A 14,530-nucleotide genomic window follows, 5' to 3' on the forward strand; every position below is an offset into this window, starting at 1 on the left:
ACACCACCATCACCACCACCACCCCCCCCGCCGTGACCCTAAACGGCATCGCGAGGAGTCCCTCGTCCAACGTTGGATTAACAAATAACACAAGAACCCATTCCATCTACCTGTATCTGGAATTTCCACATTCCGTGATGACGACGGTGTCTTAAGGAAATCCCCAGATATTTTAATTATTTCCCCCCAACACGGCTGCATCTTAAGACCCTCCCACCCCCCTTTAAATCGCTGAAGAGATTCACCAACTAACATCCCTGCTCACGACGATCTTCTGAGCAACTTTATAAACAAACTGCGAATTTTAACCCGACGCCTTATTAAGTGGGGGTTAGTGGATTAATAGTTTGGTTTTCTTGTCCAGCTAAACAGCTGTCCAAACCCTTCATCCAAAGAAGGGAAGGCGGTGAGCGCGTCACAAATTCCGGTAGTTCGTGTTTTTCTTTTGTTCCTGGTAACAAACACAAAAAACACCCAAGCGAGTCGCAGTTTGCGAGACCGGGCGGCGTTCTTATACGAAGCTCTGGTTGACAAAAACAACTGTGCGTAGCTGTGCATCACATACGTGTGTGTGTGTAACCATATTAATGTGGGTTGGTGGGTGACACGGCGGTCGTCGGGAGCTGATTCAGTAAGGGCCACACACCCGCACATGGCTCCCGTAAACGTGGAGCGAACAACGTGATCACAGGTAAGCGGCTGGGCTCGACGATTGAGGGCACGGGGCTTGGGCAGGACAGGTGGCTAAGGCGACTGTGTCGCTGGTTTACGAAGAGTAGCAGCCGCAGAAGCTGCCAGGTTTTAAACGACGTCCCTCGCAGAGACGGAGCGATGCAATCGGATCGGTGAATCATCATCTCTGGAGGCGACGACTTGGGGAGGCTGACTTTCATCCTAGCAGTGGATTGAGCTAGGCTGATGCTGATGATGATAATATACAAATGTGAACTTTAACAGGGCAGTTTGTATTATAATATACGTTTTACAGGACGTCAAATGTAGTCGCGGTTTTTTACGATTTACGCGGACAAATGTTAAGATGAGGAAGTAACACGACGACCGTGGCACCGTGTCAAGCTGCACAGGAGGTGCACTGCTATTGCGTGTGCTGCTGCTGCTGGTGTGTATCGTGCCGGGGAGCGGTGGTGCACTGGTTATCAACCACTGCGCGATTGGGTCCGATTCCCCAGTGTGGTATAACTAAATGTTGTGATTCTGGGCCAACCCGAACTCGACTGTGGCCTTAAATCAATCCGGAGAGCACCTGCCTTGCGGTGTTTGTAACACATCAGCAGTTCAGCAACCACCCTAACTCGTGAATTAACACCGGTGGGGGGGTGAGGGTGTGCTGGCGAACATCACCTTGCCCCGGCAGTCTGTGAAAGGGTGGATGGGTGGCTTATAGGGGAGGAGGACTCTGGCAAGAGGACACTGCAATTCAAACGCAACGCTTCATCTCCACGGACGCTCTCGCAGGACGCAAGCTGATGAAAGCCTAAGGGTTGTACAGCCGCCACTATCGCCACTCTCTCAGGTCAGTAGTAGACTGTGCATCTAAGAAAGGGCCGTCCAGAGAGTGTTTTGACACCGTGACGCAGAGGTCGCAAACGGGTTTTGATTCCTTACCCGTACCCGTACCCGGCCGGGTACGGGTACCCGTTCCCTACCCGTTCCCTACCCGTACCCTACCCGAAATGAGTGACACACGGTTACTCACCGGTGACTCACAGCCTACCCGTACCCGTACCCGGCCGCACCAGGGTCGCAAACGTGTACCCGTACCTGGCCAGGTACAGGGTAGCCGGGTATCGGGTAGGGCACGGGTATCGGGTACCCGGTTGCGACCTCTGCCGTGACGTAGAAGCGCGCGCGGGGTCACCCCCCCCCCCCACAAAGCGCGGGGCCGCGGGCGGTCGACCACGATTCGGCGTGCACCCGAGGGACGGCTTTCCATCTCTCGGTACTGTTTTAACAACAAAACCTCTAAACGCTATTGTCGGGACAAAGTCCCCGGAATTCTCAAAATAAATAGAGAGGCTAGAGATGGAGTGGATAATAATGAATCGTTTTTTTATTGGCATGTTAATAATTACACTATTCGTAGCTATTGAGTACGAGACAAACCCTTCAATAATCAATTATCTTATTACATACACCAATTTGCATTAATACCACACAAAAAAATGTAAATGTTGCTGTATGTTGAACTTCTTTCGCACCGTATGTACCATTGTGGATATTACTATTGCAGCTTGGCCAACAGATTAAACAACAGCATAATCCACCTAGTGACCCATTCCTTGACCCAATGGAATTCATTAAAGAGGCTATCGAGAGCCGGGTGTGTTTTTAAATCCTTTATATTAAGTTCACTTGCTTGCCTGCTTGCGCGCTTACGACCGTGCAAATCTTTCGGTCGTTTTTTAACCCACTTCCCGTGATCCAATCGAGCTGACATTTTGCACACAGACTCGTTGTGCGTGACAATTTATTTTCGTGAAAAACATTTTCCAAAATTTTACACTTTCTAGGAATTTTTTTTTTATATTTAATTACCAATTGCTTAATGGTGGCAGGCAATCATCTGACCCATAGGTGGCAGCCATCTCAAGCCAGAGGACGAGAGGACTCTAGCCGCCACGCATATAAAGGATTTATAGTGAAAAACTTTGTTTTTACGGGTTAATATTTTTTTGTATTTGCTTAGATCTTATCGACAAGCACGTGGCTGAACGCCTGTGCGCTAGTCAGGCCAGATACACCGAGCCCGCTCCACTGAGAGCCAGGATTACAATCCAGGTGTCCGCTGCCCCTGATTAAGCCGGGTTCTCAAGTGTTGAACTGCTTTCGTAGCCAACCGTGCTAATCGGAGGTGCAGGGGGAAGGACAGCAAACTAAACACACAAAACGCAGTAACGAGTTTACGACCGCAGCCAAATCAATGTTCAAACTGGTCCAGAGTTTGCTTGTGTTGAACCAATGCTGATGAAACTATATCCTCTCCCAGAAGGCCTTGTAGTTGTCGGGATATGTAAAACAAATATTATTTGATGCAGAGGGACGGATATGTGGAGGCAGAGTTTATTTTCGTATTTATTTTGTTACTGCATATTATCCACGGCTTTAATGAATGTTTCGTGTTATACAGACACAATAGGCCTACATAGAGACTCATAGACTTACAGTGAGACAAAGTAGGCTTTAATAAAGACTCAAAGACTTACACATGACTATTACATCTGACAATATATAAGGTCTCCGATTGAATGACCCTGCATTATTCTGCGAAAATTTGTGTACATACACCTATCACAACATCATTCATTAACTAAGGGTGAACCAAGTCTTTGACTGCCTTCGTCAACCAGACAATGACCTTGACGAAGATTCCACAGATTGTGCCAAAGATGTATACAAATGCTGACTAAATGACCACTGCCCCTGTTCACCCGCAGCTCCACGTTGACAAGACCACGCTGATGGCTCCTTTCATGACATCGCTCCTCGCGTTCGCAGCGGCAGCGGCGGCGGCGGCGGCAGCAGCAACAACGTCGGAAACGACGAGGACGATGCCATTCCTACCGGGACACCTGGAGCATCCCGCGACGCGCCTGTGCCGCCCGTGCCCGGCCGGCGAAATGGCGCTGACGGAGTGCACCGCAGCCCGGGAGACCGAGTGCATCCCCTGCCAGCCGGGCACCTACACGGACAAACCCAACACGCTGCACCACTGCCTCCTGTGCCGCCGCCCCTGCGCCGGCCTGGAGCGAGAGGAGTCGAGCTGCGAGGCCACCTCGCCCCGCCACTGCGTTTGCAAGCCCGGCGCCTACCTGGTCGACGGGCGGTGCCATCAGCACCGCGAGTGCCCGCCCGGGTACGGGGTGCACAGGCGCGGCACCAACGAGACGGACGTGGAGTGCAAGCGGTGCCTCTCCTACTACTTCTCGCTGGAAGTGCCGGGGAAGGACGGCGCGGCTCGGTTCTGCCGGCGGCACACGAACTGCCAGGAGCGCGGGCTGAAGGTCCTGCGCATCGGGACGAGGAAGAACGACACCGTGTGTGCCAAGAACGTGACTAGTACGTTGGGGGGGTGGGGGGGTGGGTGCGTGGGGGTGTGGGGGTGGGCTGTGCGAGGGCACGTGAAGGTGTGCATGGTGTGGGTGTTTAAAAAGGTGCGTGGGGGTCTGCGCGTGGGTGTATGGGGGGGCGTGCGTGTGCGCGGGGGTTTGTTGCACGTGGCCTCAAGGTGCACTTGGCCTGGCACAAGCATCGTGGTGACGTCACCGCCACTTAGTGGCGAATGGCGGTTGTTGTTGTTGTTGCACTTTGAAGCGCACGTGCTCCCACACCAACCCGCGTGTGGTTTTTTTTGTGTAATGTGTGCGAACAGTGACTCGCGGCGGTCCCAGTCGCACCTCCCTGCTGTCGCCACCCCCCACCAAGCCCTGCGGACCCGATGACAAGTTCCGTGACGATGCGATGCCCTGGTACCACGCGTACGGCCACGTCGCCATAGTCGTAAGCCCCGCCATCATCATCGTCCTCGCCATCGTCATCGTCGTCCTCATCGGAGTCATCGTGTGGCAGCGCCGATGCTTGAGGAAAATGAAGCTGCAGAAATTATGCAACTCGGATTCACCAGTGACGCACTGGTTGATGGCGACCAAGAAAGAAGGTGCGAACGACAGTATTGCGCCACTCTTTAAACATGTTGTGATTGTTTTTGCCATGAGTTACCTGAACATGGCCACCCAATTCCAACCAATGACCGTTTTCCACTGGCACATTCGAGCCGAGCCAGCGCAGGGCCCTCGTCGCATTTGCCGTGCCAAGCCAGAGCCAAACCATGGTACTCAACAAAAAACATTTGATTCTGGCTCGGGGCAAAACAGGGCCAGGGGCGGGACATAAGATCCGGTCGTTGTTTATAACATCAGTTCGTACTGATGGGGCGCCATGGTGGCGAGATGTTATTTCCCTCGACTGGTATGCAGGAGATTGTGGGTTTGATCCCAAACCCTTGTATATTTGGAGTTTGCATGTACTCCTCATGGTTGCGTGTAATTTTTCTCTGGGTCCCCACACTAAGAAACATGCGTTTTGATGATTTGGCTTTGGCCAATGTTATTCATAAAGGTTTTACAGGTTAGATCACGTAAATATAAAGCCACTTCGTTGCGCTATCGTGTCTGAAAAAGAGCTACAAAGCTCATTGGGCTTTACCTGGTAAAAGTAAAATAGTTTTTAAGTTCAGTTATAGTACGCTGTTAGGACGTAGACGCCGCCGTGCAGTCCGCGTGCATATCGACTCGTCGCACGTGAACGCCGACGGCACGGTTCGCCTTCCGCGGTGGAAAAAAAAATTAACCCGTAAAAACAAAGTTTGTCACTATAAATCCTTTATATGCGTGTTCAATGGGCCACAACCCAGCCCACATTGGTCTTTGAAATGGGCGGCTAGAGTCCTCTCGTCCTCTGGCTTGAGATGGCTGCCACCTATGGGTCAGATGATTGCCTGTCACCATTAAGCAATTGGTAATTAAATATAAAAAAAATTTTTAAAGTGTAAAATTTAGGAATTTTTTTCACGAAAATTCATTGTCACACACAACGAGTCTGTGTGCAAAATGTCAGCTCGATTGGATCACGGGAAGTCGGTTAAAAAACGACCGAAAGATTTGCACGGTCATAAGCGCGCAAGCAAGCAAGCAAGTGAACTTAATATAAAGGATTTAAAAACGACGCGAGAGGAGGCTCGGTTTGCGCGGAGGAAACAAACGAGGTCACGATTGCATTACTATGACCCCACGACCTCCTGATGCGTGCAGGTGACAAGGTCTACGTGCTCAATGACGTGGCACTGAAGATAGGCACCGACTGGAGCAAACTCCTGGGACAGCTGGGCATCAGCGATTGGGCCGTCTTCCAGCAGCAGCACCCGCACAGCATTCACAAGCAGGCGCTGTCCGCGCTGGAGCACTGGGCCCACAAGGACAGAAACAGATGCGTGGACGACCTACGCCGAGGCCTGGAGCGAATCGATCGCAGGGATGTTCTGGACACCCTGGATGACCTCGTCGATCCGCAGCTGTAGCCCCATCAGAGGGGGTGCAACGAACAGGTAGCGAGCATTTTTCGATTTAAAGCTTTCGTGACTGCAGGGATTCATCTTCTTGGTTCTTTCGGTAAAGTCACGTAGAATGGGAATGATAAATTAATAAAAAAAAACATCATAAAATAATTCTCACGACGTTTCGGCCACAACGCAAGCAGCCGTCCTCAGGTGGAGAACAGGTCTGTCGAGAAGATTCAGACTCCGTCCTCAGGTGGTGAACAGGTCTGTCGAGAAGACATTCAGAGTCTGTCTTCTCGACAGACCTGTTCTCCATTTGAGGACGTCTGCTTGCGTTGTGGCCGCAACGTCGTGAGAATTATTTTATTATGTTTTATTTTTATTATTTTATTATTTCCATTCTACGTTACTTTACCGAAAGAACCAAGAACAGGTAGCGAGCACTTGCCAGGATCCATTCGATGAGCATGATGGTCTGGCAACGTGCGGTGGTGCGAAAGAAGTTCGAGCGTAAATGACAAAAAATGAGGAGAGGTTTTAACTCTTTCCGGCAACAGGACAGGAGTTGTGTTAAGATGATTCAAACACCAAAGAGATACACCTATTGCAAGGCATGAAGTCTGAATTAACCGCTGCACATACTTGTGGAAAAACATACACACAAATGTGTTCTGATAACACTGGTCAAAAAAAAAAATTCTGGCCTGGACTTTTGCAGCTGTTTTAGACTAATTTCAGGGTGCTGATTCCAAATCTGGTCTCAGATTTGCTCTATCACATCTCATTTTTATGCTATCGGCATACCCCTTTTCATTGATTTTACCCGAAATTAACTCTGTCACTTATGATTGCAAGTTGTTGCGAGTCAGTGACTGCTTTAGTGTTAAAATATGGTGCTGTATTTTTAGGATAGTGTGTTTATAATATCATTTTATATAGATAGCCACATTTATTTAATATTTTTCTTCTGCAGTTTTTATTGAAAATGCAGTATTTGATATCTCAAAAACCTGTTGTGATAGACAAAAACTGATGCCAGATTTGGAATCAGCACCCCAAAATTACCTTAAACCCGTTGGAATACCTTATGCCAGAAAAAGTGTGTTGACCAGTGTAATGAGATATGCATTGTCTTTGAAACCGATTGGCCGACACCAGTTACAGCCTTCTTTATGGCCTTGCGTCACCGGTGTTAGACCGACATACAACCATTCGTGACAGACGCCCGTCGTCCCTGCTAGCCACCTGCCCTGCCCAAACCCATGTACTCTTTGTTCTCATCACTGACGATACTCTCTGACGACAGCGGAATGTGTCTTGTTCAGGCTCCGTCCGTGTGTCATCCAAGCATAGGGGCATCACGGTGGCGAGAGGTTAACTACCTCGCCTGGTATCCAGGAGATCCTGGGGTTGGATCTCGACCCTGACGCCTGTATATTTGGAATTTACATGTTCTCTCTCTCTTTTTCCGTGGTTACGAGGGACAATATTTTAGGATGTTACTCGCATTCGAAAATAATCGTTTGTGATCAAGCAAGCTTGGGTGTTTTTTTACCAACATTAACACTACTAAAGTTGAAGATTTTTTTTGTCCGTGTATTTGTCTGAATAAGAAGATAAATTCAAGGTCTGGCAAAACGTCAGATAATTCAAAGCAGAAAACAAGCACTCTCCCAATCTAGAAAGGGCAAACAGGCACTGCAACATCCTGACTCAACATAATAATAAATAATAATATTATAATAATCAATAATATTATAATAATCAATAATAATATAATAACCAATAATAATAATCAATATTAATCAATACTAATATAATAATAATCAATATTGGAGAGTATATTTAGTATACTGATGATACTGATGTAGTTTATATTTTAGTTTTTTACGTGTTGGTTTAGTTGCTGCAGCTCCATACTATTAACATTCCTTCCCTTTATTAATGCTAACCCTACTCCCTCCCTTTGATGCTGTTAATCCTGCATAATGCACGGGCATATTATGACTTTGAAACCCCCCGCCCACCTCCTACGCATTCCACAAGTAGTGACTAATCCCATATCTGCATTTCCCATAAATATGCTAAATTCCTATTGATATGCACATTATTTTGTCAAGGCGCACTTCCCCCTCCAACCCAGCGTAAATATACGCTGCCAAGCCTGATGGTGTTCATTCAGACGCTGTCTTTCCGACAGACCTGTTCTTCACCTGAGGACGGCTGCTTGCGTTGTGGCCGAAACGTCGTGAGAATTATTTTATTATGTTTTATTTTTATTATTTTATTATTTCCCTTCTACGTGACTTTACCGAAAGAACCAAGAAGACTATTACAGAGAGTTTTCCTTCACGTGGGAGGAAACCGGAGAGCCCAGAGAAAACCACCACACGTATGGGGAGTGGGGGGGGGGGCGGTGACACTCAGCGATTAACCACGTTGCAGCCACACACGCCTACAACACCTGGCAAGCCCTGGTGGACAAACCCGACCACAGTGATGACCAGGCTCAACCTTTTTTTTTCTTGGTTCTTTCGGTAAAATAATAAAAGAAAACATAAAATAATTATTTTACTATGTTTTATTTTTTTATTCTTTTATGTTTTATTTTCATTATTTTATTATTTCCACTCTACGTGACTTTACCGAAAAAACCAAGAAGATGAATCCCTGCAGTCACGAAAGCTTTAAATCGAAAAAAATAGGCTCAACCTTGCTTAGGGTCCGAGATGTGACGAGATTGGACGATGCATTTTGAGCGATTTGATCGTAGGCAATAGAAATAAATCTGGGATTCAACTTTGATCCGTGCCTATTTGATGCCCATGCAAAATCCCCTGCACGACTGGATTGTGGGCGTTTTTACAGTTAACCGATTCTCTGCAAACCTCCTGGCTACCATCAAAGGTTTGTACACGAAGCCATACAAATATACAAACACAGACATAATTTCAACCGTGATGATGGGTACAAACTCAGAAATCATTGGAAAGATGTTATTAACCACGCAAAAAAGACTTAATTACACTTTTTTGGACCATCTTATCTGACAGGCACTATTTTAATTTACTTCACCGAGTGTTAACATCCCCACGTGCAGTCTTTGATCACCGCTCACCCTCCGTCCCGACACGTTTCCATTCATTGTGTTGAGCACTGCGTGATGTCTTTGATCACCGCTCACCCTCCGTCCCGACACGTCTCCATTCATTGTGTTGAGCGCTGCGTGCAGTCTTTGATCGCCGCTCACCCTCCGTCCCGACACGTTTCCATTCATTGTGTTGAGCACTGCGTGCAGTCTTTGATCGCCGCTCCTCCTCCCTCCCGATACGTTTCCATTCATTGTGTTGAGCACTGCGTGCAGTCTTTGAGCACCGCTCCTCCTCCCTCCCGATACGTTTCCATTCATTGGCTACCACAGTCTGATAAGCTCTCCAACCCCCCCTCTCCACCTCCCTTCAACTTGCTTATAAGGGATTACATCTTGAATCATTGCTTCACTTGATGCAGCTAATTCGGCTGTGACGGTCCCACCTGATGACGGAGACTTGTGTTGCCTCCGAAACGTCGTGATTTTTATTTTTTGTTTTATTTTTATTTTGATGTTTTACTTACGTGACTGAACCGAAAAAACCTAAGAATATAGTTAACCGATGTCTGCTGAAAAAGTTTTCTCTCTTTCACACCTCCCCTTCCTTCCACTAGGACTACATGGGGCGTCTGTGCAAATAGAAATCAACGAAGGAAATTGTGTAGGTATGAACAACAGCAAGACTTAACGAAGAAAGAAAACACAACTGTGCACTGTATTTACATTTCGCGCCGTCGTCTCCGGAATCCGATGGGACATCAAAATGATTTGCAGTGTGTTGGGTTAGGATAAAGGTGCAGCCCTGCAACTGCTTGTTCATGCTGGCGGAAGGGCCTCTACGAGAGACAACCCTAGATAGCGCCTCTAGAGGGCACTTGGCCTCCTCTTCTACACTGGCCAGACATCTTGGAGGAGGTTGCAGAACCCACACTTAACACCACCAATACTAAACCTGCCCGTTGACTAAATTGTGATGGAAAAAACAGGACCAATTTCTCTATTACCGATTGCAAAATGTGCTATTTAGTCAGAGCAGCATGACTTTGTGCGCAATGAAGCTGCAATGCTACACTACTGTGCCACACTACTTGTTGACATTGCTGTGTCAAACAGCTCAAGGACACTACTGCACCAATCTTCTTGGTGACACTGCTGTGGCCAAACTGCTCATAAACACTGCTGTCCCACACTGCTAAGTGACATTGCTGTGGCCAAACTGCTCAAGGACACTACTGCATCAATCTTCTTGGTGACACTGCTGTGGCCAAACTGCTCAGAAACACTGCTGTCCCACACTGCTAAGTGACATTGCTGTGGCCAAACTGCTCAAGGACACTACTGCATCAATCTTCTTGGTGACACTGCTGTGGCCAAACTGCTCAGAAACACTGCTGTCCCACACTGCTAAGTGACATTGCTGTGGCCAAACTGCTCAAGGACACTACTGCACCAATCTTCTTGGTGACACTGCTGTGGCCAAACTGCTCAAAAACACTGCTGTGCCACACTACTCGGTGACGCCGCTAAGCCAAACTGATCAGAGAAACTTCTATTGCCACACCGCTCGTTGACACTCCCGTGACAAACGTTTCAAGAGCTGCTCGTGCAAAGGCACAGTCGCGAATACATCTACGGTGGAACGCTACGACAATTCGCAAACACCGGCATCTCCACTCCGCGCACACGCCGTGACTCAATGGGCAAAGTGCACACACAACCTTTCTGCGAGAAGGGGCAGAGATAGAACACAGGTCACTCCCCCGCCCCCCCCACACCGCTATTTCATTCGTTGCATCGATGCCCATGCCATCCGTGTTCAGCTACTTGCGTCGACCGATCGTCAAGCACGAAAACCCAAGCCGGAACGCGAATCTCAAAATCATCGGGGGTGGCAGCACGTTCATCGTCATTTCTCGAGTGCACGTAAAAATCTCCGACACGAAGAGCCAGTTCGCCTTTTTGCGCAACGGTGTTTGTTGTCTTGGTGCCTTCAATCCTGTCCGGATGTTTCAGCCACCCTTCAGTCCCCTGTGCGCGCGCCTGTCCGACCGTGATCGAACGCCAATCGACGTGTCCCTCAAATGTCGCTCGCCGAGGATGATTTTGTGCCCGTGGACCAGAGGCGATGGTTTGGTTACCACCTGAGCAGTGCCGGATTAAGCTAGTGCGGGGCCTGTAGCATATGTTATAAAGGGGCCCTAAATTTTAAAAAAAAAACATTAAAACAGCAAATATATATTCTAGATTTGAAGCTTTCGTGACTGCAAGGATTCATATTCTTAGGTTTTTTCTGTGACGGTTCCACCTGAAGACGGAAGCTTGTGTTGTCTCCGAAACGTCGTGATTTCTATTTTATTTTATATTTATTAATTTTAGTGTTTTACCTACGTGACTTTACCGAAAAAACCTAAGAATACGCAAACTATATCTTGCATAGTAAAGTAATTGTATTATTTCATTTGCTATACAGACAGATAATACAACAAATCGCTAACCTTAAACACCCAGTCGTTCGTAAAAGTTGAAGGCGGTATAGTACTATAGTAATAGAGCAAGTGCAGAATCACTAAACCGGAATTGATAGCTTGAAAGCATTTAGCGCGAGGCCCTTGAAAGTGCGGGGCCCGTAGAATACGTAGCTACTTTTGCTACGAGGATAATCCGGCACTGCACCTGAGCAGCCAAAACATTGTTGGTGTGAATTTCTAGACCCTAGGGTGTAGTGCAGGCCGTGAGTGATATTTTAACCATACTTCACCACGCTGGTAAGTGTAGGTTGCTGACCGTAGGTGATGGTGCAGAACAACAGTGGATGTTTCTTCTGCACCGCCCTCAATGTCTATGGCGCCCGTCTTTGCGCATGCTGATCGCCCAACCCGAGGGCTATCCAGGCTCAACCCTGCCAGACTTCTTGGATCTGATCAGATTTGAGTAGATTGCATGGAACTTTCATAACGTTACACCACACGTTTAACATGCAATTAAACGAAGGGATCAATGAGTTGGTATATTTTGTGTCGGCAAATAGACTGACTTCTTGTAACTTGAAACGGGTCTCCCGGACCCAACCGCTGGATCAGTGCAGGCTGTAGAAATTGGGGTTTGTATTCTTGGGATAACAAACGTCATGAAGTTATATGAGACATCTCCTTTACCAGTGGCAAAATATAGTAGTAGGTTTTTACCCTTTCAACTGGTACAAAAACTGACACCTTTATACAAGGCATCATGTTTGCAATAACCACAACACAAGCAGTCAAAATGCAAACAAAAAGAAACATATCATTACCATCATCAGAGTTGTTTAGTTTTGTTTGCATGTTGACTGCTTGTGTTGTGGTTATTGCAAACATGATGCCTTGTATAAAGGTGTCAGTTTTTGTACCAGTTGAAAGGATAAAAACCTACTACTATGTCATGAAGTTCATTAATAAGTTATGCGGTGTTTCGCAGCATTGATAGTGATATAATTTTACCTGTGTTTACTTTACTTCAGTCACTGTAATGCTCCACAGAAGCACAAATATGGGTTTTTTTGTTAATATAAATAGAATGGAGTTTTGTATGTATGTACCGCAGGTTGAACTTCTTTCGCACCGTACGTAAGTGGTTGCTAATCGGAGGTGCCGCGCAACGACGTCTCTGGTTTACGATGAAATGGGCCCCATCGTGAAGTTAGATGGCTCTTGTCAATATTGTAACAACAACAACAACCTGATAGCACAAGTGTCTGTGTGTGTGTGTTCTGTTTAACGAGCCTGACTGCTCTAGAGCCAAAACCAGTCGAGATTTGTTTTTGGTTGTGCCAATAAATGCTGCTGGTATATGTAGTGGTCGTAAATGCTAAGAACGATTTCATGTGTAACGCCGTTTTCAACTGTAATTTACTTCCTTCTATCGCGTGGTTATAAAAAAAAAATCCGAAGAAACCCGACTAAGTTTGTCATCCCAGATGATATCACGAAACGAAACATCTGCGTCTGAGCACCGGTGGCCTGTTGGCTTGAGACGAACAATGACTCATCGATTTGCATGCCACAAAATGCACATTCACGGCAGCGGGGAAATGTAGACCGCTTTGTTACCTGACATACGGTGACACATTTGCGAATCAGCAAAACAATTGTCAAGAAACCCCCCATCCCACTTCAAAAAATTGGTGTTACTTCGCAAAGGGTATTGCTCATCAGTTCAGATCTTTGAACGTGCCAGGCGAGCCACCATTCCAACTTTCCTCCCTCACCCATCCCTCCTTACATTAGGGGCCGTCCATAAATGACGTCACGCACCTAGGGGGGGGGAGGGGTCAGACGTTTGTGACTATGTGTGACGAGGGGGGGGCGGTTTGAGAAATGCGACGTCACATCAAAATGCGCAACTTTAAATAAATATAGACAACACGTTCTACTTAATTAAAGACTTTTTAATAAATGTTTTCTCCTACAACATCAGAGTGCACCGCCATATTAATTACACACTACAATGACAATAGTTTAAAGCGATTTGAAGCATGTTTTATATTTTTTTGGGGGGGGGAGCTTTGTGACGTCATATTTGAGGGGGGGGGGTCTGACTTTTTGTGACGCCGTGTGACGAGGGGGGGGGGGGGTCAAAAATCGTCAAAAATCGCGTGACGTCATTTATGGACGGCCCCTTACCACTGTGAACTCTCGCAGCAGAAAGCAGCGAACCCACCGGGTGCTCCAGAGCGCGTTCCTAACTCAACATTGTGCCACTTGCGGCCCAGGTAATACGAAGGGAGAGGGGCGGGGGGGGGTACCTTTTTATGGTTTCGCTGGTACATTGTGTGTTTAAAGTGGATATTCACAGCAGGTTCCATACATCGGTGATTCCTGCCGTGGTTGTAACGGTCAGCGCGCTGGGACTTGCAATCCAGAGGTGGCCGTCAGGTTGCGTGTGGTGGGGTAAAGTGTCGAGCAACTTCAAAGACGTCTCTAGTTGGAGACCCTCTACCCGCCAGGAGTGGCAATTGGCAAACCAGCGCACGGCTGCACTTAACGTGCATCCACTCAAACAAGATCTCGGAATAGGGCCCTACTAGGAGGGGTGGTGGCAGAGCTGGCATCTCCCGAGGCGCATACGACTCTATCCGATGGGGGGGGGGCAGAACGTAGAAGAATGTGCCACCACGGTAGCAGAGAAGAACAAATGTGTGTTTAACACGTAGGCTTTCTGGCGAATTGCCCGATGATGCTGGATGTAATTACCAGCGAAACGTCGAACTCAAAAATTGTAAATGTTGTGGATTCACTCTTCAACACACCGGTGGGCTAAAGTAGTGAACTATTTGTCTTGTCAACGTGACACTTTTTTGATGATTGGCCGTGTCGGGTGGTGGAGGGTTA

General features: G+C 47.4%; 1 protein-coding gene across 6 annotated transcripts; it reads left to right on the forward strand.

Annotated features, from left to right (window-relative positions):
* Nucleotides 1-244: 244 nt before the first annotated feature.
* LOC133351991 (tumor necrosis factor receptor superfamily member 1B-like) lies at nucleotides 245-13,361 on the forward strand. 6 transcript variants are annotated; one of them, XM_061567659.1, is made up of 6 exons: nucleotides 245-691; nucleotides 1,343-1,534; nucleotides 3,456-4,077; nucleotides 4,391-4,675; nucleotides 5,829-6,121; nucleotides 9,779-13,361. In XM_061567659.1, the coding sequence occupies exons 3-5, from the start codon at nucleotides 3,480-3,482 to the stop codon at nucleotides 6,092-6,094; spliced, it is 1,149 nt and encodes a 382-aa protein (XP_061423643.1). In that variant the 5' UTR covers nucleotides 245-691; nucleotides 1,343-1,534; nucleotides 3,456-3,479; the 3' UTR covers nucleotides 6,095-6,121; nucleotides 9,779-13,361. The 6 variants fall into 6 exon arrangements, with proteins under 6 accessions (XP_061423643.1, XP_061423644.1, XP_061423645.1 ...); XM_061567660.1 differs by having other exon boundaries at nucleotides 1,406-1,534; XM_061567661.1 differs by having other exon boundaries at nucleotides 245-542.
* The last annotated feature ends 1,169 nt before the right edge of the window (nucleotides 13,362-14,530 follow it).

Source organism: Lethenteron reissneri, chromosome 39 (genome assembly GCF_015708825.2).
Source record: "Lethenteron reissneri isolate LAM-NWPU_2019-01 chromosome 39, ASM1570882v1, whole genome shotgun sequence".
Classification (NCBI taxonomy): domain Eukaryota; kingdom Metazoa; phylum Chordata; class Hyperoartia; order Petromyzontiformes; family Petromyzontidae; genus Lethenteron; species Lethenteron reissneri.